Source organism: Aaosphaeria arxii, assembly GCF_010015735.1.
Source record: "Aaosphaeria arxii CBS 175.79 unplaced genomic scaffold BU24scaffold_11, whole genome shotgun sequence".
Taxonomy (NCBI): Eukaryota; Fungi; Ascomycota; class Dothideomycetes; order Pleosporales; genus Aaosphaeria; species Aaosphaeria arxii.
In genome coordinates, this window is record NW_022983484.1 from 753,819 (window position 1) to 781,362 (window position 27,544).

General features: G+C 51.1%; 6 protein-coding genes across 6 annotated transcripts; 3 read left to right on the plus strand and 3 right to left on the minus strand.

Annotated features, from left to right (window-relative positions):
• The first annotated feature begins 4,105 nt into the window (after nt 1-4,105).
• Nucleotides 4,106-7,561, plus strand: BU24DRAFT_427628 (histidine kinase HHK3). The gene is made up of 2 exons (XM_033529269.1): nt 4,106-4,681; nt 4,736-7,561. Exons 1-2 carry the CDS (start codon nt 4,172-4,174, stop codon nt 7,271-7,273), a joined length of 3,048 nt encoding a protein of 1,015 aa, XP_033378866.1. The 5' UTR covers nt 4,106-4,171; the 3' UTR covers nt 7,274-7,561.
• A 1,109-nt stretch (nt 7,562-8,670) lies between these two features.
• BU24DRAFT_356749 (uncharacterized protein) lies at nt 8,671-9,679 on the minus strand (the record flags this gene model as incomplete). The annotated part of the gene is made up of 2 exons (XM_033523914.1): nt 8,671-9,501; nt 9,557-9,679. The coding sequence occupies 2 exons, from the start codon at nt 9,677-9,679 to the stop codon at nt 8,671-8,673; spliced, it is 954 nt and encodes a 317-aa protein (XP_033378867.1).
• Nucleotides 9,549-10,588, minus strand: BU24DRAFT_59583 (uncharacterized protein). Its single transcript, XM_033534454.1, has one exon. It carries the CDS (start codon nt 10,309-10,311, stop codon nt 9,730-9,732), a length of 582 nt encoding a protein of 193 aa, XP_033378868.1. The 5' UTR covers nt 10,312-10,588; the 3' UTR covers nt 9,549-9,729.
• A 4,130-nt stretch (nt 10,589-14,718) lies between these two features.
• BU24DRAFT_467151 (uncharacterized protein) lies at nt 14,719-15,878 on the plus strand (the record flags this gene model as incomplete). Its single annotated transcript, XM_033532424.1, has 6 exons — nt 14,719-14,726; nt 14,934-15,324; nt 15,441-15,488; nt 15,551-15,583; nt 15,656-15,739; nt 15,834-15,878. The coding sequence occupies 6 exons, from the start codon at nt 14,719-14,721 to the stop codon at nt 15,876-15,878; spliced, it is 609 nt and encodes a 202-aa protein (XP_033378869.1).
• A 3,139-nt stretch (nt 15,879-19,017) lies between these two features.
• BU24DRAFT_59706 (uncharacterized protein) lies at nt 19,018-19,607 on the minus strand. Its single transcript, XM_033534455.1, has one exon. It carries the CDS (start codon nt 19,524-19,526, stop codon nt 19,092-19,094), a length of 435 nt encoding a protein of 144 aa, XP_033378870.1. The 5' UTR covers nt 19,527-19,607; the 3' UTR covers nt 19,018-19,091.
• A 4,249-nt stretch (nt 19,608-23,856) lies between these two features.
• On the plus strand, nt 23,857-24,375 carry BU24DRAFT_313053 (uncharacterized protein; the record flags this gene model as incomplete). Its single annotated transcript, XM_033522847.1, has 2 exons — nt 23,857-24,174; nt 24,256-24,375. Coding segments are annotated over 2 exons (438 nt in total), but the record flags the coding sequence as incomplete, so codon positions are not given.
• Between the last annotated feature and the right edge of the window lie 3,169 nt (nt 24,376-27,544).

Below are 27,544 nucleotides of genomic sequence, written 5' to 3' on the forward strand. Positions count from 1 at the left end.
ACTATCAAGCATCCAGAGAATTCAAGAGTACAATATCTCTCATCGTAGTTTAGATAGAGCTAAACAGACTAGTGTGGGATTTGAGCTTTGTTGAATTGTGTTGTTTATTCATTCTTCAATCATTCATATTCTTTCAAGAGGAGCTACATAGCGGCCAAGCGTTGCAGTCTTTTCCTGATTAACAGTGGGCACAAGAATAGTAGTCAGTCAGCTCCAGGCAGTTTGCCATTAGAGAAGTCCAGCCTATTACTAACACTCAACTATGCATAGTTTTCTGCACCCATATTGCCTATATCCATGTTGTTATTCTTTCAATGATACATAATTTTCCTTCTCCTCGTCCCTAGGTTTGGACCGATCAAAACATTAGCGAAATTTAGACTCCTTTGAGCGCATTTTTGGCATCAGAAAAGTGTCGAAGCAACACTCCGCTCGCATCGATAGTACAGTTGACGAGCAGTAGAGTATGTACTTTAACTAACAGAGTGCGCAAAAAATCGGAGAATAAAGACAGACGAGTTCTTGCCGCTTGCAAATGCGCTCGGTTTGAGTACAGAGTCGATCGTGTGGCCTTTCGCGCATGCATTTTGGAACAAGCAGATGTACTAGATAGACAGGACGTACTGCCGCCGGCCTTGCATGATTGCGGGTATGTTGACGACTACAATTTGGGACGATGCGGATAGACTAGCTACCCATGATAACTATAGCAGCTAGCTAATAGTTCTGTTCGTCGCTGTTTGTATCTTTCTCTTTAAGGAGATGAAATAAATGAATTCAAGAGTCGTCTGCTGCGTTATAAATGTGCCAGCAAAACCAGTTGCGAAGATTGTCGTGAGAGTCGTGGACGACGACTGGTGGAAGGGCTGGCAAGACGTCTCGCGCTCGAGCATTCGCAAACTTGGAGTGATAAGTGTTTCTACCGCAGAGCAATTCTGCACGTGGAAGCGCATCAGTAATGTATGGGGCAGTGCATCTCAGTGTTTTGAATAAGGTATGTACCAGGTTTCTGGTACCAATATAGTGAAGCATTCAACTTGTCTTCTTCTCTTATCAGAGTGCCAGCCTATGAGATGCCATCTTTTTTACTGCAGTTCTCAAGTATGCCAGAATTAACACTTGTGTATCATACTTCTCATTAGAAGATGAGGAGCAGATATCTCGTAATATGCTGATCAAGTCTAGCTCAGCGAAGGATTGGCAGCCGACCTTTACGATTGCATGGTGAGAATGTACGCTATCGCCTTCTATAACATGTCATCCTCAGCGGTGAAGCGTTTCAACGGCGAAATCTTTTTCATTATAGTCCAATATCGGCAATCAAAAAACGCTCCGAGTTGGTTCTGACCGAGCTTCACATAATGCGTTTGTTTAATCTTCGATCGGGCATTGCAGACGAATGCAGATGATTGAATGTAGGCTTCTCTGTTACCAGAGGACGGAAATGACATCTTACTAGCTTATTGAAGGGGTTTTACTCTGTAACTAAGATAACATGGAAGATCCACATCAATCTAATGTAAAGCGTAATTGATTATTATGTTTCTTGTTTGTAGCTACTATGTCCTTCAAGTACAGTTTGACAACGCGAATCAGTGTGTGTATATCAAACCAAAAGGTTCACTCATTTAGGACCTTCAGAGCAAAAGTAGTGTAACCATCGATAAACTATTACCAACATGTTGGACAATGCCAGGAGGTTTCAGTCATCATACTGAGAAATTCCGCGATGTCGTCTTCTCCGAGAGACCCTCATTACCGGAAAGAGGAAGACGAAACCCGACAGATCGATGACATTAATTGCAGCTTCTTAATCCCTGCCCATAGAGTCAACACATTAATATCGATCAGTAGACCCATTAACACTCCCATATGACGGCTACGCGGGCGGATGTTCCGCTGTCGATCAGCCCGCCACCCGTCAGAACCCTACCGTGTGATAATAATGGCAGCCATTATGATCCGAGAACAAAAGTCATTATTGTGCAAGTAAAGCTATATGATCTACGCGAAAAAAGGCGAGTAGATCATATAGGTCAGCTGAAGCCTTATCGCCCAGGTGTCATCAAATTACCACAACTGCAGCTTTCTTCTAGAAGAAATCCTGCCGTTAGTTTCTAACCACTGAGCACATCACTAGATCAATCACACTGCAGTTCACATGCACATAACGCCGCTGAAGGGAAGGTGGACGACGCTCTGAGCGAGTGTACATTCTGCTCGCCCGTCCACGACCAACGCATGCGTTTGCCACCCTAGCAAGCCAAATCCAGTATCGTGGGACCACAAGGCATCGTCCCCTTGCCAGAGGGCTACGGAAGCACCGATAATTCCATTCGCCCACTCTACGTCGCCGTCCACGACTATCGACTCCCCAGGGCTGCATGCGTGGATCCCACGAACCGGTCACACGGACAACAAACAGTCTCCCCATACGATTAGCACGCATAAACCCTCATTAACGTCAGGAAATTTGATGATGCCTAAATCGGCACCTAGTCGACCCTGCACTAGACTCTAATTCGCATGTCACGTCCAGCCCTAAACATGTAGTCTTCAGGGGTAGGCTCCAAAAATGGAAACGAGGATGCCCCCAGGTACCGAGATTGATCTCCTCGCTTGCATGAGGCAGGGGGGTCCGTGGGCGTGGGGACCAACGTCATCATCGTTATTATCGATGTTTATGCGATCCACGACGCTAGTTATTCGTACAGATAATCTTACGGTAAGTAGGGGTGCAGGATGGCGCTGGACGTGCGCGCGGTCGTGCTCGCATGAACGACAGCGGCCGGGATGCGAGTCGTGGGTTTTTCTAGCACGAACATGCACGTACGCACAGAACACTGATTTAGTCCTACACACATACCTACACGACTAGGCGCGAGATGCAGGGGGCAAGAGCCGAGCGGGCGACGAGGTGGCTTGCGATGCCGACGAGGGACCGTTTTTCTGCGAGGCGAAATGAGACTGGGGTTTTGTGGTGGAGTCAAGGGACGCTTCTTCGAGAAAGGTCCAAATAAGCTTTTTGGGATCGTCGGAACCGGCGAGTTTTCCTTTTTGATTTTGGGTCGGGCTTCCGTGGGGTGACACAACGCTGGGTGGTTTATGCATGGGGGAATTGAATAGGATAATTGTGGCTATGTGTGGCGTCATGTATGCATTGTGGGCATTTTCCGCCTTTGTGCAATTCTTGGATGGATTTTTTCGCGGGTTTTGGTGCATAAAATCTGCTCTCAGATAGGGTGGATTCAACTGATTAGCGCGACTGTCATTGTGCTGTATGATGTATTCAGGCTACAAGTCAGAAAAGTGACGAGTCCTCTGCAACAACGGGATGAAACAACATCTCCATACGTCAGTCCAAGGCAGATCATGTTTTTCTGCTCCCAAAAGTGCTCCTACCGAGCAAGCGAGTGTACTCGTAAGGGCGGCGTTTCAGATGCCTAAGACAAGTCAGACGTTGCATGTTTTACCTTTTCCAAAGCGATGACAACGGATGATCAAAGAACCGAGACCAAAGAAAAAGAGCTATAACCTCTGAGGATACGAACATGAAGTCATAGAGACCTCGATGGCTCCTTGAGATCAACTATTGTAAAGAAGATGAAGTTGTGTCTGGACTTGGGAGCGATATGTCACGTGCAGGCGGCGGCCTTTGGCTACCTACCTAGGTACCCAAGTGATTATCAGGCAAAGTGCTGCAACATCCTCCTTACCATGTATCGAAGATTTAAATGATGTCTCACATGTAGTTTACAGATATATCCTCAAGGGTCTTAACTTTTCGTAACCTTTCTGCATCTATTTATTCCAGTTGTGGGTTTAGGAAACAATGAACCGTTCGCGGCAATGTCCTGTCTTGTCCCATATTGATCCAATTTGTCCTACTCGTGCCACATGATCGCCCTCGATGATGACTTTACTCTGTTTTCCACATTGCCCATAACCATCTTCATGTTCAATAATAGTCGTGATGTTCAGCACTAGGTAAGTTCCGAGATGCAAATTCGGGGAGTGGAATTCTCGGCTTACCTAAGTGGGGTCCAATGCGGTCTAGACTTGCAAGTGCGTCATTGGGGATCCTCTTCCCGTGCCGACCCCGTGGTGAACCTCATTTCTTCAAACCTCCGCGTATCCTCAATGTTTCTGCTGGCTACTGTCTCACAATGAGATGGCGTCTAGCTCTGCAAAGCCGTCTGTCTTCTTCCCAAAAGCAGATGCCGCGATTCTATCCTGCAGGCTTGCGCCTGCGCCAGAGTATCCGGAAATCGTAGGGCCCATCTACGACAGTGAAAATGTCCACACGCCAGTCCTGCCGTGGTCAGCGGCCACAGAAAAGCAAAATTACCCTCCTCCAAAGGAACCTTATGGCCCAGCGAGTGCTCCTGACAGGCACTTTTGTGTCTCCGATCGGTATTTACGTGCTTCATTAGCGAAGAATGAGAGACTTCGACTGTCCATGTTGTGGTATTACACGCGGGACATTTTCAAGGAGACGGAATTTCTTTCTGGTCTGCAAGAGAAGGTCTGCATTGCCCAGGAGTCGTCTGGATGGGAGTTTGCCATCATCGGTATTCTCGACATGAACTTTTACGTCCGGCTCGCTACAGTCGGTGTCCCTCTCGGGATCTTGCCTCGAGGCGAAACCATCTGCGCACATGCAGTTTCTCAGCCTCCTGGTGTATGTTAACAATGTGCGGGTTCCAATCTCGTATTCTGCTGACCGCCGCCCCAGAGCGTATTTTTACTGCCGAGTTTGCTGGAGGACTGGAGATTCGAAGAGTCGCCCTATGTAGAGTCTGGTGGTCTTCGCGCATACGCTGGTGCACCACTCCGACTTCAGAACGAAAACGGAGACACCGTGTGCCTTGGCTCCATCTGTGTAGCCTCTCCAGAGCGCCAAGAACCCTTGACGAGAGCCCAGCAGACCACTCTAGCTCGGTTGGCCGATTGGGTGGTCTCCGACATCGTTCAACTGACAAGGGCACGGCGCCAGCGAGAAAGACGTCGCATGGTTGAACTGTTAGCCATGGCGCAAAAGCAGTCTGATGATGGATCTGACGAGCCTGTCCTTCAAATACTACTAGCTACGTATCCAAATGCGGTAGTCAGTTTACAGTCTGCAAAATCTGGCCACATTGAGGTTGAGGGTCGGGGGCCTGTACCGATCTCTGACTTAATGGAGGGGCTGTGGGAGGACTTTAGTTTCATTGACGACTTCGTTGCGACGACCAACCATCTGGAGCCTCCTGTGGATAGGGTGGTCCGTGTCATTGCCGCACAATGTGAGAGCGTGGAGGGACCATCTCTCCTCTCCGTGGCCTCAAAGGACTTCCGACTGGTATTCGACGACATCGACGCATGGTTCGTTCAGACGTGCGCTGGCATCATCTCCGAGAGGTGGCACAAGCGCGTTCTGAACGAGGTGATGCTTGCGAAGGAGAAATTCTTGCGAGGTTTCTCCCATCAACTCCGGACCCCACTCCATGGTATCTTAGGTTCTGTAGAGCTGCTAGCGGAAGAGTTGAAGTCGCGGGGTACGGAGAACAGTACGTCGCAAGCCACAGCATTGCTCGAAGCGACTGAGGCGGTCAGATCGGGCGGTGAACACAGTGTCTACCTTGACGCGATCAAGACAGCCGGACGAGATCTGATTGCGGTCGTCAACAGCATGATCACGCTCAACAGATGGGCCGATGTTGCCATCACAGAACGACAGTATGCAACGTATACTCTCCATGATGTCGAGACAGAGCTGGCGAATGAAACAATGAAGGCAATATCTGGCGATGTACGCTACAATGCCTCTGTTTTCTTCAACCACGACATCCCCCCAGATCACTGCAGTATCCGGACAGACCTCAGCCTGTTGCGAGACAGCGTGCTTCCTCTGATCATCAATGCAATCCAGAGCACGGCAGAAGGTGTCGTTGTGGTCACCATATCAGCTCGTCCACATATCAAGGAACTTGTCGTTGACGTTAAGGACACGGGCCGGGGAATCCACGTCGATCATCACAAGCGAATCTTTGAGCTCTATGAGCAGGTCGATGCATATTCAACTGGTGCTGGATTGGGCTTGACACTTGCATCCAAATTTGCAGCTCTCCTCAGGGGCACAGTGACTCTGGTATCGTCCGAGGTCGATAGTGGTTCACACTTCAGGGCCACGTTCCAGGGTGTGGAACTCACATCCTCAGATTCTTCGCTTTTGGCCGAGCCCTTGGTCCCAAAACCAGCCAATCTACCTGAACTTTTCCATGTCATTCCTTCCAAAACGCAAAGATTGTCCCTAAGCGACCACTTTGCAAAGTTCCTTACCTGCCACGGTATGCGCGCTTCAGACGATATCAAAAACTCCCTCATTGTCTTTGACTTTGTTGCCGATTCAGAGGAGCATCAAGCGACAATATCGCGTATCCCATCAGATCAAGCCGCCATCTGCCTTGTCCCCTTCCTAGAAAGGGATGCTCAATTGGACGAGTCCTACAAGAACATTGTTTATGTCCACGAACCTTTCCTTACTCGTACAATGAGCTCAGCTCTCAGACGCGCAGACGAGCTTCTCCCCTCGATCCAGGCTGATAAAGAAGATTCTACTTCTCCCTCATTAGAACCGACCATAACAGTGGCCGATGCAAACGAAGCCGTTGGAGAAACTCCGAGCACGGGCCAGGTCTCAGACATAGACAAGTCAGCCATACCCGAAGCCACATCAGTAAAGATAGAACTGCTACTGCGGCCCGCACAAGAAGGCGTAACGACCATCAGCAGAGATGATCTCGTGCCCGCAACGATCTCACCCAAGCCGGTGATCCCAACAAAAATCCCCATCTCCATCCCCAACTCTCCAAGACTCCCAACCAAACCCTTCCCAACAACCCTCCTCGTCGACGACAACGCCATCAACCTCCGCGTGATGCAAATGTACTGCACGAAGCGCAACATGCCGTACATCTGCGCCAAGGACGGCCTCGAAGCCATCACGCTCTTCCGTGCCCACCAAACCGTCTCCTACACCACCACCGCCCCTCCCATCAGCCTCGTCCTCATGGACCTCCAGATGCCCGTCTGCGACGGCATCGAAGCCACACGGCAGATCCGCGCCCTCGAGAGCTCGCAGGGCTGGGACCCGTCCGTGCTGTTCATCGTGACAGGGCAGGACAGTCCCGCGGACCGCAAGGCCGCGTCCGCAGCAGGCGCGCACGAATATTACGTTAAACCCATCAGCATGAAGATTCTGGACGCGGGGCTCAAGTCGTACTTCTCATAGCGTGCGTAGCGAAGCAAAGCGAAGCAAAGCGAAGCAAATCAAAGCAAAGCGATGCATTTAATTCCTCCTCCCCCTCTTCTTCTCGTTGGTCTATTACTCTCTTTTTCTTTTGGCATAAGGGGAGGCGGGGGATCGATATAAAAAGCAACGGAATGATCTCCTCACCCTCGCTCATTTAGATGAACAAATACCTTCGCTCTTTTTTTTTCTTCTTTTTGTGGGGGGGAGTCGGAATAAAGAGTCTTGAGACATAGATGTAGATACACGCAATTCATCATGTCAACCACATTTTGAACGCTTCATATCCTAACCCAACTAACCCCTGCAAAACTACCATCATGTCCTCTGATTAGCATCAGCATTTCACCAATCCTACCACAACTATACCCACCTACTCACATAGCCACATACCTACCAACCTCGTACACACCGCCCCATCAGTAAACACACACAGCACTACTCCATACAGCCTACACAATCCCCCAGACCGCCAAGCCCCAAGCACCCCCATCCCACCGTTTCGAAAAACTACCCGTGAGAAGCCGAACGACTTATGCGGAAGTGCCTCCGAGTGTCGTCGAGTCAATACGTCAAAATGCCATACCTACTTCCTTTTTCTTAGGTACGTCGTGAGTCGTGAGTCGTCAAAACGTAGGAGGAGGGTAGGAGCAAGCAAGGGTAAGAGGGCGTCGGCCAATCAGGTCGCGGTCGGGGAAATGAAAGGGATGAGGGTGCGGGTTAAGCGATGCATGCATGCGTTTTGTAGTTTGACTGAACAACTGCCCAGGCTGCTATCATTCATGCGATGGCGGTTGCGTTAGGTACGGTACGGTGAGGTTCTTGTTTGTCACTTTCCAATGATTTCGGGTGTTGTGAGGGAAGAATAGTAGTGGTGGTGGAGATGTTCCATTTGTTCCTAAGTCTAAAAAATACCCAAATACCAAAAACCGTAACTCTTTTATCGTCTCTTCGCTGAGTCCCAATCCGCGCCATTGTAGGATTATCATACAATAGTAGTGGTAGTAGTAAAAAGTCACAATAGCCAAAAACCCAAAAAGTATCGCATAGTATCGTGATTCCCATGATAATGTGTGATAAGACTTGCTCGCTTTACAATACCCAAAAACCCAGAAACAATCAGTAAAAGCGAATCCCTACGATTGAAGAACGCAACATCACCCGACAGCCAGCACAACATAACCCGAATTGTTTTAAAGATGTAGTTCTGATTAAAAAGCTCTGGGAGTAGTAGAAAAAGGGTTGATGAACGAAAGTGAAGAAGAGAAAGGCAGGTGGAGGTATAGTATGTGCCAGCGTCGAACCAATGTGAAACCCGCTTAAAAAAGAATATCCCATCCCATGTCATTACGTAAAAGAAACGATGCAGATGCTCGCTTCTACTGATCCCGAGGGTTCTTGTCCTCGGTCAGGAGGCTGGCAATGGGGACGTTGTCGCGCGGGGCCGAGCTCCAGGTGCCGCTTCTCTGTCGAGAAGGAACGGGCATGGGGAGAACATATGGCATGCGCTCGGGGGCAGAGATGGAGCTGATGTTCATGGGGCTGTAATGCCTAGGCTCCGAGGGAACGGGAGAAGCATATGGTGGGAAGGGAGAGGGCTTGAGCACAGGGTTGTACATGCTGGTGCCATCGGGAGAAGCATCTGGGGTGGGAGGGCGGACACCACGGGAGCCGCTGCGCCAGATCTCCTCGAGCTGGGCGGGGGAGACATCTGTGCCATAGTCGGCAGCGATGGTGGCCCAGAACTGCTGGCGGCGGGCCTCATAGATGGAGCGGAGGCGCTCAGTATCGACGACCTTGGGCTGGTGAGCAACCTCGGTGTTGATGCGGAGGGCGTTGAGAGGCTCGGGAGACTCGCGAGGAGTCATCGGGTGGGGCTTGGGAAGCAGGATCTTGTGCTGGTTGCGGTTGGGAGAGGCGCTGACGGAGGAAGCCCTGATGTGAGGGCTGCCGCTGGTGTAGCTCATGGGAGATGCGTGACGGGACGATTGAGAGTAATCGTCATGGTCCACTGCCATTGAATAAGCCGGGGACTGGCCGGCGGAATTGGAAGAAGCGGTCGAGGAAACGGATGAGGTGCGCTTACGGCGATGGCTACCGTGCGACAATTGGTGATAGTGCAGGCGGCAAGCCAACTCAGTCTTCTTCAAATGAGCAGCAATGTGCTTGTAGGGCATCTTCTGCATGCGGGTCTGGAGGAGGTAGTTTTCCTGGCGGCTGTTAGCTTTCGTTGGAGTGATTCGTGTGAAGGATATCTGGACATACCTCTTCCTCGGACCAAGACCTGTTGCCTCCAGAAGACATCTTGCGTGCACGGAGGCTGGATGAGTTTGACTGAGAGTCCATCTCGTTGAGAGGAGAGAGGATCTGGGGTTGATGGTGGAGCATGTTGATTGATGTGAGTGGTACAATAGTAATAATAGGTCGAAGTTGTTGTATCAATTGGATATAGGAAAGTAAGTAATTGTGTCCGTCGAGTCGTGTCCGCTAGGGATCGGTCGTCTTGAGTCTAGCTCTGAAAGAAAAGGAGAATTACTATGTCGAAGAGTTCGGTAGGATGCTTGGTGGTGTTGATACGATTGCTCAGCAATGTCTCGATTAAAGAATGGAAATGCAGCCCAACCAGTGGGTGTGTGTTGAAAGAGAGTGTGTATTACAAGGCTGCTAAGTCGCAAAAAACAAAAGACAGTGCTGATTGAACAGGAGCGGTTGGAGCCTGGAAAACTTGGGGCATCCGACAAGATATAGAGTTTGGACAGGACGAGTCGAGAAACGGGACGTTGTCGGAACATGGCCAGGGCATGGCTGATTGGAGTGGCACGAGCTGTGGTAGACGACGTTTTCAAACCTAAGGGTTGCGCCCAAGTTTTGATCGTCGTCAAGGGCGACGGCGGCGTTCGAGGCCAAAATGTTTGGAAAAACCCATGTTCGAAGGGGCACCTACTGCAGAATGGGACGGGAAAAACGATGATGCGAGATCTGGAGGCTCGGGATGGGGTTGATCTGAGGGGGTAGCGCATAAAGTCCGCCGCCCATTTGGTGCGTAGCGGAGGCAGTTTCAAAACTCGGCGCGTTAGAGGGGGGGTGCGTGCTGCAGGATGGATGAAGCGAGACGTTTGACAGTGTTTGGAGCAGCAAACAAGCTCACCCGGAGCTCCGTCAAGCAGCGGGCGCTAAGCTGGACGAGGAAGCGCCAGAACAGTTCGTATGCGCCATTGGGGCAAAGACGTTCCTCTCCTCCCCCCTCCCGTGCCCCCCAGTGGCCCTCCCAAGGGACAAGGGAAAAGGAAGGGCCTCAGGCTCCCGTGGTCAGGGAAGAAAACTGCTGGACCAGTTTTGTGGTCATAGTCCGTAAAACAAACAATTGCTGCGGACAAAACGTGAAGAGAAGGAGGTTTTCTTCCTCCTTGACATGTTTTGATTGTGCGATATCGTTGTTTTGGAGGAGGTTCAGGCGTACCAGGCAGGTATCCACCAGTCATCCAGTCGATGATGGGCAGTACTGTGTAGTAGAGTGCCTGTACAGTCAAGAGTAACACACGTATAGTCGTCTCACACATACACGCAACCACACATGGATATGACAATTTCGAAGGAACGCTATGAGATGGTGAAGCGTCAACATTCTATGCGCAGCGGATGCTCACACGAGGCGGCATCGCTGCTGGCTGGCTGGATGAAATGGAATGGTGCCATAGGTGGCAGACGAAACGAAAGGAAAACTCGGAATCGCAGCGATCCGTTTAGAGCATCAACGACGATGAGTCTGGTTTGGCTTGGCGAAGCACTGGGGTAGAGAGAGGTAGATCTGGTATGGTCAGGTGTAAACTGTGTGTGAAGTTACGAGGTATTACGCGATGGGCGGTGAAGGGGCAGGGCAGGGTTAGCAGTTCGGATTCGAAGAGGCCGGAGTTATCCTCGTAGGAGGATGGGAAGCATAGTAATTAGAGTGCAAGAGGAGGAGTGATTAGAGAAGAGGGCGATGCATAGCAAGGATGATGAGATGGATGAGGAGGTGAGTGAGTGAGAGAGGTAAGGTGGATGAGATGGAAAGGGAAAGGAAGAGGAGTAGATGGGACACGGATCAAACGTGTGAGGCTTGAAGTGACACTGGGGTTGTATGAGTGTCAGGGTGGGGGGTTCTTGGCAAGTCAGAGAAGAGGAAGGAGGATCGGGTGTGGACGAATCAGAGCAGAGAAGGGCAGGGCGGGGTGGGAAAGGAACGGAGAATATGAGCAAAAGAGTTCCACTACCAGTACGGACGGAACATCAACTCAAAACCTCCCGTTCCTTTCTCTACACAGTACACAACAGTTACTCCGCAGCAGAAAAGTGGAAGAAACGAATCACAATCCTGCCATGTTCACCATTCATTGTCAATATTGGGACCGTGATAGGGTTCATGCTCATCTTTCAGCCACCTCGTGCGCCACGTATGCACGTATCCCTCCCATTCCCACTTTTCCCCATGTATTAAGTAGGTAGGACGGCGCATCGCTCCCTTCGAGTGCCGGACTTGGGTGGAGCAACCTCCGTCAGCCTTCTGTAGATAGATAGGATAGATAGGTACGACGAGGCAGGTAGATCGCTGATGAGCATACGGGAGGGGGTTACTTTGAATTGTATCATGCAAGTTGCACGCGCTGCGTAAACACTACGTGTAGGTATCTCCCAGCTGGTGCGCCCGCCCTCCCCTCCCTCCTCATTGCAGTGGTGCGGGTAGCCCGTCGTGAACTACTGGCTGTAGTTACAGCATGGTCCGCAGGTAGGAGTACGAACAACTGCGACGGCGACGAAGAAGACGACGACCAGACCAGAACGGCCAGCGATTACTGCTTGTTGACGTCGTTGTGATCCTTTCTCCTCATCCTCCTCCATTAACCTCCATGTCCATGTCCATGTCCCTGTCCCTTGTCATATGTCAAATGATCGATTGAACAAAGTAGGTGTGTACTCGTGGGTCGTAAATAGTCATAGGCCACCCAACCCCCAGCTCCTAGATGCGTCCGATCTGAACAGCTCCGGCACTTTCCCATCGCGGCCGCTGCATGCTACTGTAGGCATGTACGGAGCACTGTACATGTGTACGAATGGAGAGAGCCCGATAGAGTATTTCGCATCCAGTACGGAGGTAGACGCCGAGGAGGATGGAGGATGGCAACACAAAACAAGGCCAGATGGGGGTTTCGCAAAAAAGCCTTGAGGGGTAAGTGATCTGCTCCTTTGCGCAGAAAAGGCTGTGGAAAATGAAAAATGCGGGCTTTTAATTAGGTATAATCTACGATGCGGGCGGCGTCATTGGTGGGAGCGGGAGAGGTCTATTCGTCGTCGCGACAATATTGATGAGCTGTCGGCGCATTATCGTTGCGACGGAAATTGTGTAACGTGACGTGACATTGGAAAGCAGCCGGGGCGGATTCCTGGACGCGTTTGCTGTTCATGGTTTATTGCTTTGACCGATGATGAAGCTGGAGCTGGAGCTGGAGCTGAGCGGTTGTTTTGATAATGATGGGGCGGTAGTATTTAGTGGTGATGTTTTGATGTAGGCTAGATATGAATGTAGGCAGGTAAGCGGGTAGAGATTAATTACTATACTCGTACGGAGTAGGCAGAGTAGAGTAGTCTCAGTGGTAGACTATTGTTCGTATTCGCATGTGTATACAGAATGCAGTACGGAGTTGTAGATGTGTGTACGTAGTACGTGTGGTCTGGATGGTCTACCTAGGCACCTAGGTACTCCGCAGATACTGTGAATGTTACGCACGCGCCATGTTCCCCGCTATGTATGCTGTCCTCCCTCCCTGGTTCTACTTCTACCCCCAAGGGCTACGATTATAAGCCAGTATCTTAAGTACTCCGTAATCATCTATTCGTATTAGTTATTTTACCCATTTCCTCTAGATGTTGTACTATCCCGATCATCCAATCCTTCTGATTAGCTGTGAGTAATTGAGTAATGAAGGGACGGAGTACCGTACCGCAGGATGGTTAGTACAGTTACGAGCCCATGTACTTGGTACATGACGAAAGGCGCGTCGGGAAGGGAAAAGCGGGGTAATTGGGACGAGGGTGACTGTGAGTGGACTCGATGGAGTGGAGTGGGTGGTGACGGGATGGGGGACAAGGACGGGGACGGGGTGGTTGATGATGAATTAGGTGGCTTCAACAGAGTTACCGCCAGTAGCCCTCTGGACCTCTCAGATGCGGGGAAGGGAAATGCAGCCACCAGCGCGTGATGATATTTCTTCATGCGAGTGTTGCATAAATGCAGGTAGACGGATTCAGGTGGTGGTGGTGGTGGTGGTGGTAGTATATCATCTATGATGATGATGGATGGATGGGTGCGACGAGTTCGGCGATATGATGGATAAGGTATGGGATGAAGATGAATGATTAAACGTGGTGCGCGATGTTATTATTTTTATGCCCCAGGTTCTTGATATGTGATTTCTTATCATTATTTTATAGAGGAATAAAATAGTTGTAGAAGTACTCACGGGGTACCTATACATCATCTATTGGGAGAATGTAACTGACTTTGCATGTACCCTATACATTATCAAGAGTACTGATGTTGTTATTTAGTTTGAAGGAACCACCAGGGGGACCATTAATGCTTTCTTCCTTCCCTCCCACCCCCGCCCGGCACTTTCTTTGGATGCCCCGTTACCTCCATCCTCATTCGCCCAATAAGCCAATAAGAAACCCCCCCATCCACGCATCCCTAACACTTTTCCCCAGACTCCAGCCCTTTTTGCTCATCCCATCCAAGCCCAGTTCCCCCCCTCCTTCCCTCCCCCTCCTCCTCTAATCCATCCCTCCCATCCCCATCCTATCCTATCCTATCCCATCCCAGCTCATCATATCTTCCATCTCTCCCATATTCTCTATCTTGTGAACCTGACCTACCCTCTTCTTGTACAATCCCATCCCATGTATGTACTAGTACCATGAAAGATCAGCGTCCACACCTGGTCAGCGATCCGCCCAATACTTGAATGAACGGGAATACAATATCATCATGATCAACCGCCTTTCACGCTTCTGGCCAGCCTCTCCCCATCACCACCATCACACATCATCATAATTATTCTTGAACCTCTCCCGACCTGGATACTCATCTACTTTACTATTTGTCTATTTGCTTGTTTACCCAGAACTCGTACCTACTACCCTGCGTAGCTACTTACCTACCTACCTGACCTTACCAACGAGACGACTCACGAGGTACCCAGCCTACCTGCCTCCCTCTTTCCCTCCCTCCCTCCCTCCTTCCTTCCCTCCCTGGCCTCGGGCATGGGCATGACCTCACTCGACAGCCTTGCGAACTTTACCCTCACCTTCTCTTTCACCCGTCAAGTATCCCTCGTACCTCCGCCTATTACTCGCTCATCCTCCTCATAACGCCCCCGTCCCGCCCATCAGTCATGGCTTCGTGAGTCCCATCCTATCTTACCCCCCATCCTGATCTCACTATCTCACCTTGACCTTGACCTTCACGTCCTCGTCCTCGAACGGGAGCTAAGGACGCGCTGGGCACGAGCATACCTTCGCGCTCGCGTCATACCCTATTATTTATTGCTTACCCTTCACTTACCCTGGGTTTTCTACGTTGCTGACGTTGTACTCGTCCGTTTCACAGCTCTTCGGCCGCTACCAAGCGCAACCTGAAACCTTCACCCATCATACCCAATCCACAGCAAAACGCAAACTTTGCCGCGTCTGTAGAGCTGCCTAGTCTTCAGCCCGCCCTCGCGCCAGGCCAGGACTCGTTCTCCGTCTTTCCTCCGCATCCACCGCAGCAGAGAAAGCGCAAATCCGTGAACGAGCAGCAGATGGCTGCGAATGCTAGCTCCACCGGCGCGACGTCTGGAGGCGGGCCCGCTGTTCCAGGCGCCGCGGGCGACTCAGATGCCCACAACCAAGAGCCAAAGGCCAAGAAAAGCAGGACCAACACTCCATGGACACCAGCAGAGGAGCAGAGGCTCAAGACCATGAGAGACGCGCAGAAGACTTGGAGTGAAATCGCAAAGGTAGGTTTTCCGGTGGCCAACGAGGGTTTTCCCCATTTGGCACTAGACCACGCCGTTTCGCGTTCCAAAGCGATGATCCTAGGCCTTTGCGGATGCTAATGTTTGACTGTGTCCAGACATTCCCGCAACGAACGGAAGGTAGTGTCAAGAAACACTGGTACAAGGTACGCTCGATGCCGGTATCCTTTTTTATTTGTATTGCATATACTGACTACCGCCGACACAGGATATGCACTATGCCGAATTTGGGGAGGACGAGGTATGTTTTCATAGGGTGTCGATGCTTTCAATGTCGTCCAGCCGTCCAGACCGCTGACCCAGGATGCAACAGAGCGCAGCGCTGCTTGCCGCGATCAAGGAGTACGATCAGAACAAATGGAAGGTGATCGGACAGAAGGTCAACAAACCCGCAAAAGTAAGGTGACCTCGTTGCATAGTCGTTGTTGAACCTCGCACATCCGCCTGTGAGACGCTCTCTATGGACGAACCCGGCTAACTGGTGCCTCTAGGCATGCGAGCAGTATGCGAAGGAGCATTTTGGCGGAAAGGCCTGAGGCGGTGTATGGGAGTACTTTCCTGCATTTCCCCTGATTTAGCGCGCGTTGGGCTTTTCCTTTATGATACCAGGCTCTTCTTCCTCTTCCTCTTTCTCTTTCCACCGCGCGAGAGAACGAGCACTGCATGTACAGACTCATGCTGGGAAATGCCGCTCGTCGTCTTTCCTTGGGAGTCCTCGGTCCAATTGCGGGTTTCTTGGCGGGTAGGACTACTTGTGCTACAAGACATCCACGGTTCTCTTCATGGGTCGGTGCTTGGGTAATTGGCATGGTCAAATCTGGTGGTGACCTTTGTTTTCCCTTTTTCCCCATCTCCTCTTCTCGTTCACCTTGGACCTTAATATCCCTCGCTCTTTGTGTCATCTGGGTTGGAGGACTGGTCTGGTACGCGAGGATGGCAAGCCACACGGTCTCCTCTGGGCAACAAATCCGGATCCGAATGAAAACGATATGATTGATACCTCAAATCTCCTGTCCCACTTCTACCGATCAATCGACCGCGCCGGAACAAACCCGAGCCTATGCAGCGGCGAAATCCCAAAAGGTCACCGGCGTTCTGGGAGGCGGGGCACAGCGGTCATTGGCGGAGAAAGCCAGCGTAGAGAAAAATAATGAACAATCTCCTTTTTGATTTCCCCTCTCATTTCCAATGGTTTCGTTTTCCTGACCTTAGGTATCTGCGAACTCCGGGTCATACTCGCACGTTTGCAATCGCCCGTCCCTCTCGTTTCGGAAACACACTGATGTCAGCCACGCATCCACCCAAATGAAACGATACAACGGACGTACCTTCAAACCAACACTTCACATCCTCGTGCGCCCAAAATATCCATCCTCGATCATTTTGCAAACACAAGCACCTAGTCGGCGATGGTTCCCAGACCTGGTACCGTACACCTGCCCGTGGGTGACGAACCACCCAGGTAGGTAGCTAAGCCCCGAACACAACCATCAATCGACAAACAAGCATCTTTCGTCTCGTTTGGTGATCGATCATATCAACAACCTTAGCCACTCCTCCTATTCCTCATCTAATTGCTCATTTCAGTCTGCTCTTGAAAAGTAGTAGATACTCTATACCATACATACCTCACCCCCCACCGTGGCTCCACCCTGCCCATTGTCCTCATAACCATGAACGTGAATGTCAAAACAGAAGCAGGCAAGTCGTGATGTACTACGTCCCCAAGTAATGCACTCGCACCTCACCTCATCTTCATCAAATGTCCGCATGCATACTCCCTGCCCGCCTACCCAACAGCGCGCCTCCCCCGTGAGACCTGACGAGACTATGTCTTTCCCTCTTGTTGTGTGTACGTCTCTCCTGTGACCTGTCTCTTCACTCGTCGCCGTCGCCGTCTATGGGGTGGACGTACGTTCGCAAACGGGCTGGCTGGAGAGTGGGTGTGCTTAGGTGTAAAGTTGCGCGATAGCTCGACTGCTTGTTGGGAGTATGTGTACGTGTGCGTGGAATCCAAGCTGTCTGTTGGACTAAGCTGTACGATTCTTGATGTGTACCTCGCGGGTAGACGTATATGTCACCCCGTCTCCATTTCCATTCTTGTTCTCTTCAAGAAATCCAAGCGTGTAGGATATTCGTTCGTTGTTCGTCGTACGTGAGTGGATATAAGTGTGCCGATGTATGACAGAACGGTCGAAGGATACGCTCAACAGGCTTCGCTCTCCTTTTTTCCGACTTTTTTCTTTTCTTGATATTTTTGACGTAATTCTATCGCGTGGGAGAGATGAATAGTGGTGGTGTGAGTGCTATATTTGTTGGTGTTGCCTCTTGTGGTTTTATCTGATTTTTGTGGTCGTTAGTTTTATCGTTATGAATGAGTGCATATCAACGAAAAACTAAATCAACGAGACAACAATCAACAAAAACACACATTCAAAACCGTGGGCGCTGTATCCGCGTATTTCCCCTAGATATGGAAAAGGCAGAATAGGGATTTCGACGAAGTTTTGTAAGGTAACGTGTGCTGGCGATGATGATGGGATGAGATGAGAACGATAGTCGCTGTGCGGGCGCGCGGTGGGAGGGTGTTGCGTTTTATCTTTTATCTCTATGGGTACCTAACCTACGTAACTACCTAGGTAGGTAGGCATATAATATGCACATACATCTATACACTCGAACATATCATAATCGTCGTTATCGGACAGTATTTCTATTATGGCCAGGAGGACTACGACTATAGCCAGGACTGGGACTAAGAATATGACTACAGGTATAGGAACGCGCGTTATCGCATCCACGCACGCACGCACGCACGCACGTATAGGATTTGCATTTGGAGTATTATATGACGCACGCATGGTAAAGGGTGTTATCGAGGAGGGGAGGACTGGTCGGTGGGTATGTGTTTGTATGGATATAAGGATGTATGTACTTAGGTACGTATGTAGGAATGCCAAAGATACATGAGATGAGACAAAACATCAGAAGCGCGTATGGGATGGGTAGCGAACGTCACTACGGGCCAGTAAAGCGCGAAAAGTTGTCCGTAATTCTTACGATTATACAATTATAACCACGATAAGAACTGCCAACTAACGGCCATGATGACAACAGCCCACGATGCAATCGAAACAAAGACACGGGTATACCTGCCTACCTTCACAAGATCACTATTTGTTTCTCTCATGCCCTCCCCTCTCCTCGCTTAGCTCTCGGGGAGGAGAAAGCGTAGCCCCGGGGAGGCAATGTAGTACAAGACGGCACAGCCTAAATGGATAATAAAACTACTTGTAGATACCGGTCGGGTACATCGATCCTTTTCGTTAAAACGTGCGCGGATGGAGGTATGTACATCGATCGTGTGGTCTGTTTCTTGGGTTTTCTTTGCTTTTTATTCTGGGGGGGGGGGGGGATATGGGGGATGCAATGTTGGGGGTGGTGGGTGGTGGTCAGAGTATGTATCTACCTATATGTGTGTAGGGGGAATGGGCCATGGGTGATGAGGATGTGGACTTGCGTCTTCAACAATCGCCAGACACGTATGTACCTAGGTATGTACCGACCGTTGAGGTACGCATACGGTACATCAGATCCCTAGACAAACAAGTAGACAAGCAAGTACCTGCGCTGCACCCATAGAGCAAAGAAAGTGGGAAGCACGATACCCCCAGCCGGGACGATGTCCTTTTCGCGCGCACGCGCGCTGTGACGCGAAGCGATGACGATGGAGTACCCGGAGGAGTAAACTAAGGGGATAAGATAGAACACCGCACCCTAGTTAACCTTGTGGGCTGTTTTGTCGAAACCAAACCCAACCTTGTCGGTCGGTCGACTTGTTTTGGTTGTTTTCTTGTCTGGTTGGTAGATAGACGGATAGATAGAATGGGTACCAGGACCAGGTAGTTAGGAGAGGAGGGAGGAGGATAGGTGCACTGGCCGTCACGTGGGGAGTGCGAGCGAAGTCTACCGGAAGTGTATACAAGTCCTTTATTGTTGGTAAGGTTGGTAGACAGGTTGCAGGTCGGGTTCGGTTCATGGGTTTGTTCCAGGGGTAAATAGAAAAAAGAATAAGAGTGGAATACTGGGCCGGGGGGTCGTAGGTAGTGGTTAGTGTTAGTGGTGGTAGGGAGGGAGGGGGATGTGTAGAACCGAGAGGATAGCATGTTCAATGTTGTCGACATTCCTGCGGAGTCTTACCTAGGAAATAGTTAGTTAGGTACGGAGGACTTTAGTCTGAGGTTGTCTTTCGCTCAAATTTACGAAGCATGATTCCATCCCCCTTCCGAATATACTCGGGCGCAGTGCATGTCTACGTGTCGCTGTGGTCGCGCAGAGAGAGTCGCGCGGCGTACATACGTCCAAACCATCATACGTCAACAGGGCGATGCAAGTGCAGAAGTCGAACAAGGCGTCAGGTATGTTTCTTGTAGCCCACTGCAAGTTTGTACACGGTAGATTGGAAAAAGGTGACGCGCGAGTCGCGACGTGCAGAAGAGAGTGGAGTGGGTAGGTATGTAGGTAGGGGTAGGGGTGGATGCGCGAGGGATGCGCGAGGATGATGCGCCAGATGGTGGCAGATCAGGACGTTTGGTTGTTTCTGTCTGTTCCCCAACGGCGTCTGCGCACAGTACATGTACATACATGTACATGAGTAGTACACGCATACATAGATAGTTAGTACGTACAGATACAGTAACCATCTACGTGCATTGCAATAGAATCGTCGTCTTCGTCGTCTTGACTAGCGGAACGCCATGGCCGTTGTGGGCCTTCTGCTGCTGCTGTGGGCGATTGAACTGCAACAAACGTGCGTACATGTACATGTACATGTACCGTGTATGTACCTGCCTAGCACTCCTAGGTACCTAGGTAGGTACATGGACAAAGCGGGTACGGTACCGTCATAGTCCGTGATGGAGCTGCAATAATGGAGACGAGTTAATTAATTCCCGTCACATCTGGTTCGGTAGAGAATCAATCAGTAGTTAGTCAAATCAGTCAGTCAGTCAGATCAATCAATCAATCATTTCATCGTTCAATCGGTCAAGCAGATATTGGATTGGAGTATGGACTAGACTAGCAAGGCTGTTGACCCGAATCTAGCGTACCCCGTTGCGCCCGTTTGCTTGTAGTTCTACAAGTAGTCTCCGTCCGATAGGCTATAATAGCAAGGATGCTTGTGCTTGTCTTGCCTTGTTCCTATTTAGTAGTCCGGAGAAAGGTGTGGGTTAGTCAATTAGATAGTGACTAAGTTGACTATTGACTTGACGTTCCCGTAACTTGAGCGTTGGTCTTGTATCTTCGGGCGCATTATTGAGTGAAAGGCGATGAATGTCTCTCTGGGTACGGAGTACTTAGGTACCTGATGGGAGATGAAAGTGGGAAGAACCGCAGCGACAACAGCTAAGTGGGAACGACACGGCGCCGGTCGAACCATTGCGTTGCTGGTGTCTTCTTTGCATGAACAAAGGGTAATTAAGTCGGCACCTTTTGGTAAGTAGTGGTGGGTTCTGTGGATATTACTATTACTCGTAGAATGATGAGAGAGAAGAGGTACATCCCAGGTACACACTCGACCAGTTGGTGTACTATGCCACTTTCTGCCACTTCCTTCCTCTTCCCATAGACAGTGACTACTCGACCAACAAACCCCCCCGCTAAGCTTTCGACATCCACAACCACGACCACATCCCTCCCCCCCCTCCATCTCTCCTCCACCTCCATCATCATCATCATCATCATCACCATTCACCATTCACCTTTCACCATTCACACCTCTCACCACACACTACCATCACACTACGCCCACTACACCCCCCGGCCATCTCCTCCATTCACCCTTCGCCTCCGATGACTACACGCCATGTCCCTTCCATTCATCCATCCAGTTCGTCGCAGGTTTGACAGCCATCTTGCTCATCAATATTGAATGATTCTCGCTCCTCCGCTCATCATCTTGCCACCGCAGCCATTTCCATAACACCACATGCATGTTTCCCTCCGTACGCCCGCACCGCCTGCTGTTGTGGCCCGCGTACAGTGTACATCATTAACACATAGACACAATCTCACACACACTCACACTAACACACACACAAAAGTGAATAATCTACTATTGTCCTAGCGACTCGGAAGATTCCCTATGGGTGAGATGCCTGCCATCATCCTGTGCCTCGGGCGATCCTCCTCGCTCAAGCGGGGGATGGCGAACCGCATATAGCCAGGGACGAACTTGATATAGTGTCCTGAAACGGTATTCGCATGACCTGATGGCCAATCTGAAGCCAACCATGCCAATGCGTAAGAGAACCACCACCACTAGCTATCCACCACAACGCTACCTACCAGGCTACCACTACTGCCACAGTACGCGCTACCCATCCGCCATCCTGTCCCCTTTGCGGCTTACAGGGCGGGTGCTACGGCAAGAAGCCTGCGCTGCCGGCATTCTTCCTAGGCCCTGATCCGAGAAACCACAATCCACAGGCGCAAATATGCGACCAGGCGATTGCGTTCATGGCCTGGATATTCAATTGCCTGCCATAATGTCTTCCGTTCGGTGCACATGAATTGGCCCACCACGGAATGACCCGCTTCCAGGACAGCCCAGCAGTCTGCTGTCAGAATGTGTAGAGAGCATGGCATGCAAAGCCATGCTCAGCGTCATGATCTCTCTCTTCCAACCCCCCCTCCACTCTTTTTCCTGCTCTGCGCCGCTGTCATAAGGTATGCCATGATGCCTATCGTGCCGGAGCTCCATCCGCCCAAGCCGCTTGTTCGCTGGTTCGTTCGCTCACTCGCTCCATCGCGCAGCTTGTATTGTAGCTAACCCCCCCCTCTCCCCATGCCTCCCCCAAGGCATGACCACCACCACCAACGTCCAGGGCTGTCCCTCCCGCGGCCCAGGCTTTTCCTTGCCCTTCCCTTTGCCTTTACCACCCCAATCCAAAAGAGGCCTTGTCACCCTGTGGCCGCCGTGGGCCATCTGGCGTGCAGGCGTCTAAGCAGGTGGCGTGTACCGATTGGGAATTGTTCATCTTCTCTGCTCGCTGGCCATGTCGCGCCGTCCGTCCTAGCCTGTTCTGCATCTCCTTCATGCGCCAGCACCTGCTGGCCGTGCTTGGGGCCTCCACCTCCCGGGATCGAGCCTGCAGAGCTCTGTAACGGCCTGAAGATCTTCTGTGAGGATTCTAGAAATAGGGCTGCGATGGCATGGACCTCCTCCCACCCCCGCTAGCCCGCAGGCGAGGGGGCCAACGTGGGCAACAAAGTACCATCCCATCATGGGCGACCTCTCATTTTGCATCACCCAGCCACTCACGCACACGAACCAGCGGCATTGCACTGGGCAAATGACCTGCGATTACTCTCAGATCTCGTGCTGGGGGCCCCCTCCCTGGCAATTGATCACCGCATTATGCTTGACAGAGAATTCGTCCTGGGGCTTGCCCTACTCAGCTAATTGCCCACCCTGCAGGAACAATGACCGTCTCGTGGGAAGGTCCATAGCCTCTGGTGCTTGGACACAGATGTCCGTGTGGCAATTGCACAGGACCCGGGGCTTTTGAAGGGACCATACTGCCCGAGATTTCTCAATGCTGTTCCACTCCTATCTTTGCGCGAGACTGGATATATATCTTATGATGCACTGCGCTCCCAGCCGGGTCATCATCGAAGGTCTAGTTTTCTCAGTAGGGCTATATCTGGAAATCCCTAAGCTTAACGCCCCCTCCGAGACGAGAACCGAATAAGAACCTCTTCTACTGGATGGCGCGTCCTCCCCAGGTTCTCCTGCTGCAAAATTTGTCAATATAGCAAAACGCGAACAAATTCCCAAACACGTGCGACACACAAGGTCTCCCTTCCAGTCGGCACACCACCTCAAACTGGGCATCCTTTCTGGTTCAGGTCTCACTGCGGCGGCCTGCCAGAGCAAGCTAGCTCTGGTAGTCTCCATGCATATTCGCAACGCTGGCGAGTCCCTATCGAGGCCACTTCCTCGACTATGTGCAAGGCGATTCGGGAGAAGAACCTCACATTCCGACGTCAAACGTCGAACATACACATGTCCTCCCTCCCCAACATGGCTTCTCCTACCCCTTCCTGCAGCCACATCCAACTCAAACACTACATCATGGGCATGCCGGCGCTCCACATCATACCCCATACACAGACATCGAGGCTCATCCAAGTCTACATCAACCGCACGCCGGACTGTTGCGCCCGATGCCAGACCAATCTCCAACTTCCTACAACGTCGCCGGCTACGGCCATACGCCTCAGCAGTCTCGACCTGGAAAACGTTCGCGGCAAGACGAACCTCTACAGCTCGATCCCATAGATCAGTCCCAGGACCCTTACGGCCAGCCTTCGAGCGCTGTCTCCTCCGTTTCTCACCATCAACAAGCTCAGGGCTACTCTCTCCAGCCCTACCAGCAACAGCAGCAGCAGCAGCCGCAAGCTCCGGGCCCGCACCATCAGGTTCATCAGGCTCAAGCTCAGGCTCAGACCCACCATCACCATCACCTACCCACCTCGCGTAGTGGTAAGAGACCACACATGGCCGACGTGCCTCCATCCCCTCCTCCGCATCATGGCCCTCCCAGCGTGGTCGGCCAGGAGGGAATGCCTGCGCCTGCTCCCCGCCCCCGCGGTCCCAAGCTCAAATTCACGCCCGAGGACGATGGTCTGCTGGTAGATCTCAAGGAGAAGAAGAACCTGACCTGGAAGCAAATCGCGGACTTCTTCCCGGGTCGCAGTTCCGGCACGCTGCAGGTTCGCTATTGCACGAAGCTAAAGGCGAAGACTACTGTCTGGACGGATGACATGGTAAGTAGTCACAATCTGAAACGCGAGACGTCAAGACGTCCCTCCACAACCTCGGATATGCTAACCGGAACGGGACGACAGGTCGTGAAGCTTCGCAACGCCATGCAGGAGTACGAGAACGATCGATGGCGCATCATTTCCTCGAAGGTCGGCAGTGGCTTTACCCCGGTCGCGTGCAGAGACAAGGCGCAGGAGCTCGAGGCTTTGGAGATTGCCGCGGCGGAGGAGGAAGAGGAGGAACAGAGCGGATACGGACAGTCGCAGCTGGCATCTGGTTCTAGCGATCCAACTGCGTCTTACCAATGACTATCTGACCAGTTCGAGGGCTTGCGCGCGTGGTAATGCTAATGATGGGCTATTTTCCGATTCTGGGACGGTCGTGCTGGTCGCGACTCGATAATTCTCTTCGCTTTCTGAGGGTGGATGCGCATGCCTCGATGCTCGGATCAAACTAGGGCAATATCATTTAATCACCTTTTTTCTTACGACATACAACGAAATCTACGGAATACCCTTCTCTACACTCATTCATCGTTACAATCAACCTGGCTTCTGGAGGCCAATTCCCTTCGTGGGGCACTTTCCTGGCCGGATACCATACGGGAGCGGTTTCGATACAGCATAGCGGACGGCGTTGAGTTAAGGATGCGTCTCGAATCATTTGGGGGTGGGGGGAATCTGGATCGGGGGGATGGTTTGCATTTGGCAGGCAGCATTGACAACAGTCACCTTTTTCTTACAAGTACGGCGGGGAGCGGGACGGGAGAGATCTGGGTGGAAGCGTCATGACGCAAGAGCCCTTGGCTCCCTAATATTATACGTTTCGGGATCACCAAACTGGACGATTGTTGCGCCACGGGCAGTGGAAAGGCAGATGCAAAGATACCCAAGGGGGGAGAGAGAGCCATTTAGTTCGATGTGTTTCGAGTTGGGGGACATTTTCTCTGGATCTGGCGGGCGGCGACAGTTTCGAGGCAGTATCTGCTGTATTCCCTTTCTTTTTTGCTTTATCATGCATTTCCTTTTGTTCTGGTTATTTTTGGACACGCGTGGTTCACGCACGACACTCGTTACAAACGCATTTTTCTATCATACTACCCTGGGAAGCTCGTTTGCGCATCTCTTACTTCTTTTGAACCCTATTTAGACTCTACATACATTGTAATACAGTTTGTGCTTGAACAATTTATTCTGAAATGCATCAGAATGTGACGTTCGAAATGTACATGCAATTGACTGTCGCAGTAGTTCACGACAGTTCACGCAGGTTCGTATGTTGAAGCACAGACACGACACGCGCTGCACTCCACATAGATCTGAAACCGTCTCTCATTCTTTAAGTTTTTCATGCCTTAGTATCGACTACTAGGCACCATTACTTACTGCAGAACTCGGTTTTCATCCTCCCGATGCCCTGGTCCTGTTTTCCAGGATATCTGGCTCTGTGGGTTTTGCTACGCGCTGATCCGTCTTGCGCATTCATCTAGCCACGAGTGCGCGACAAATCCTCAAACTCTTTTCTTCAGAATCGCATCACCTCAGCAAAGCAGACTGGACCGTCACGCGTACGCAGAGAAGATTCAATCGTTTAGCCAAAGGATTCGATTCTGCCTGGCCATGCGATGCTTTCCAAGGAACTCATGACCGCCATCGAGCGTCGTCACATCCGTATCACAGTAGCACAGACCTTTGATGCTGACCATCATCCTTTGCGCTAGTACCAGGAGCAGGAGCAGCGAGAAATCAGCACGCGGAGCAGGCATGGAGCTTCCGGACCTCTTCGCTCCTTCACAGAACCAGACTGTGCAGGAGGAAGGTGGATAATATCAATAGAAGGGTGGGGACATTCTTGCGTAGCGTCCGCACTTCGCTCTGTCCACTTCTCGATCAACATCATCCTCCATTGCTCTGCTCTCTCCATCTTCATCTTCAACCGACGTCTACTTTACGTTGTTTCTATACTTCGAAGGTTCTACTTAAGATTCCATCTAAGATTGTGGCTTTTTTCGATAAGATAATGTCCACATTTATGGCTCTGATCCTATCGTTGGCCAGTGAGCCACTATAGCAAGGGCGTCGAGTCGAGGTGCCTGCCTAGCTGCTATAGCACCGGGCAGATATTACCCCCGCACGATTCCTTTCCTCGTCGCCGTGTTTTCGCTGTATCTGTACATCGGGTACGGGATAAGCAGCGAGATGCGAGATCCCGCGAGGCATGATCACAACTCGATGCAGAAAAGAGGCGGAAGGACCATCGCCAGAATGACTGCAGATAGCAGATCTGTAAGCTGGCTGCTCGCCCATATCGGAGCTGGCCGCCCACCATCCACCTGTAGCAACCAAGTTAGGAAAGATCACAAATCCGGCGTGAACGAAAGAGAAAAATTGAGGGTACGCCAAGTCGAATACTGCTTCTGCATCTGGCTTGCTTATCCACCGATGGATGCGCTCGTATGTAATGTACATGTACAGTACCTCCATCCCATCCCATCCCATCCCATCCCATCACGCACATGGATGCGTGTGAAATTGATTCTCGCTGTCGACGTTCGTTCGCTGAACCAACTTTTCCTCCCTCGCCTCATCGGGATGCAAGCCCATCCCGGTTCTTAATCAATACAGCATATATCCGCGCGGTGGCCAAGGTCGACATCCTACCCCCGGCGCACCAACCAGCCTGCCCGGACGCGTCTGAGTTCCCAACCTTTCGCGGGCGGCAGGCAACGCGAGTGGCTTTGTTTCTTCCTCGACGTGCTTTTGCATGCCGCTACTTTTGGTGCGCCTCGCTGCTCTACGTTGGCCAACGAGTACGGCAAACTGTGCACAGCTCTTTCAATCATATACAATATACCCACCCTAGAATCAAGTCCCGCCACCCAGGTTGCAGGCTCCACCAGAAGCAATATGCCAGGTCCAATACCGTACTGTCTTTGCTGCCGGGCACTCCTTGTCTCGTTGTCCTGATCATGCTTTCCGTCCTCGCCAAAAAATCTCACCATTTTCCTTCTTCTACGCTTTCCTAGTCTAGAAAACGATCGAGAGTAAGCCACAATCTGTACTGTATTGCAGGCGGTAGCATCTATAGGATCAACAAGATGCATCCTGCTCTTCCGCGGCACACTTCATCTATCAAAATATGGGGTGGTACAAATATTCAGAGAACCAGAAACTTCTCTCAGATCGGCAGAGGAGAGAAAAAGAGGGTCCAGTACACTGGATATAGTACCCCGAAAAGAACTCATGCCCCTCCTCTCCCATCCGTCCATTCGATAGTGCTGGTGAAAACATCCTCGCTGGCCATGTGGCTGTGGCAAACAACAGCACTTTGCCGAAACTGCCCTCCCCTTCACTTCTGCACATGGCAAGTCCT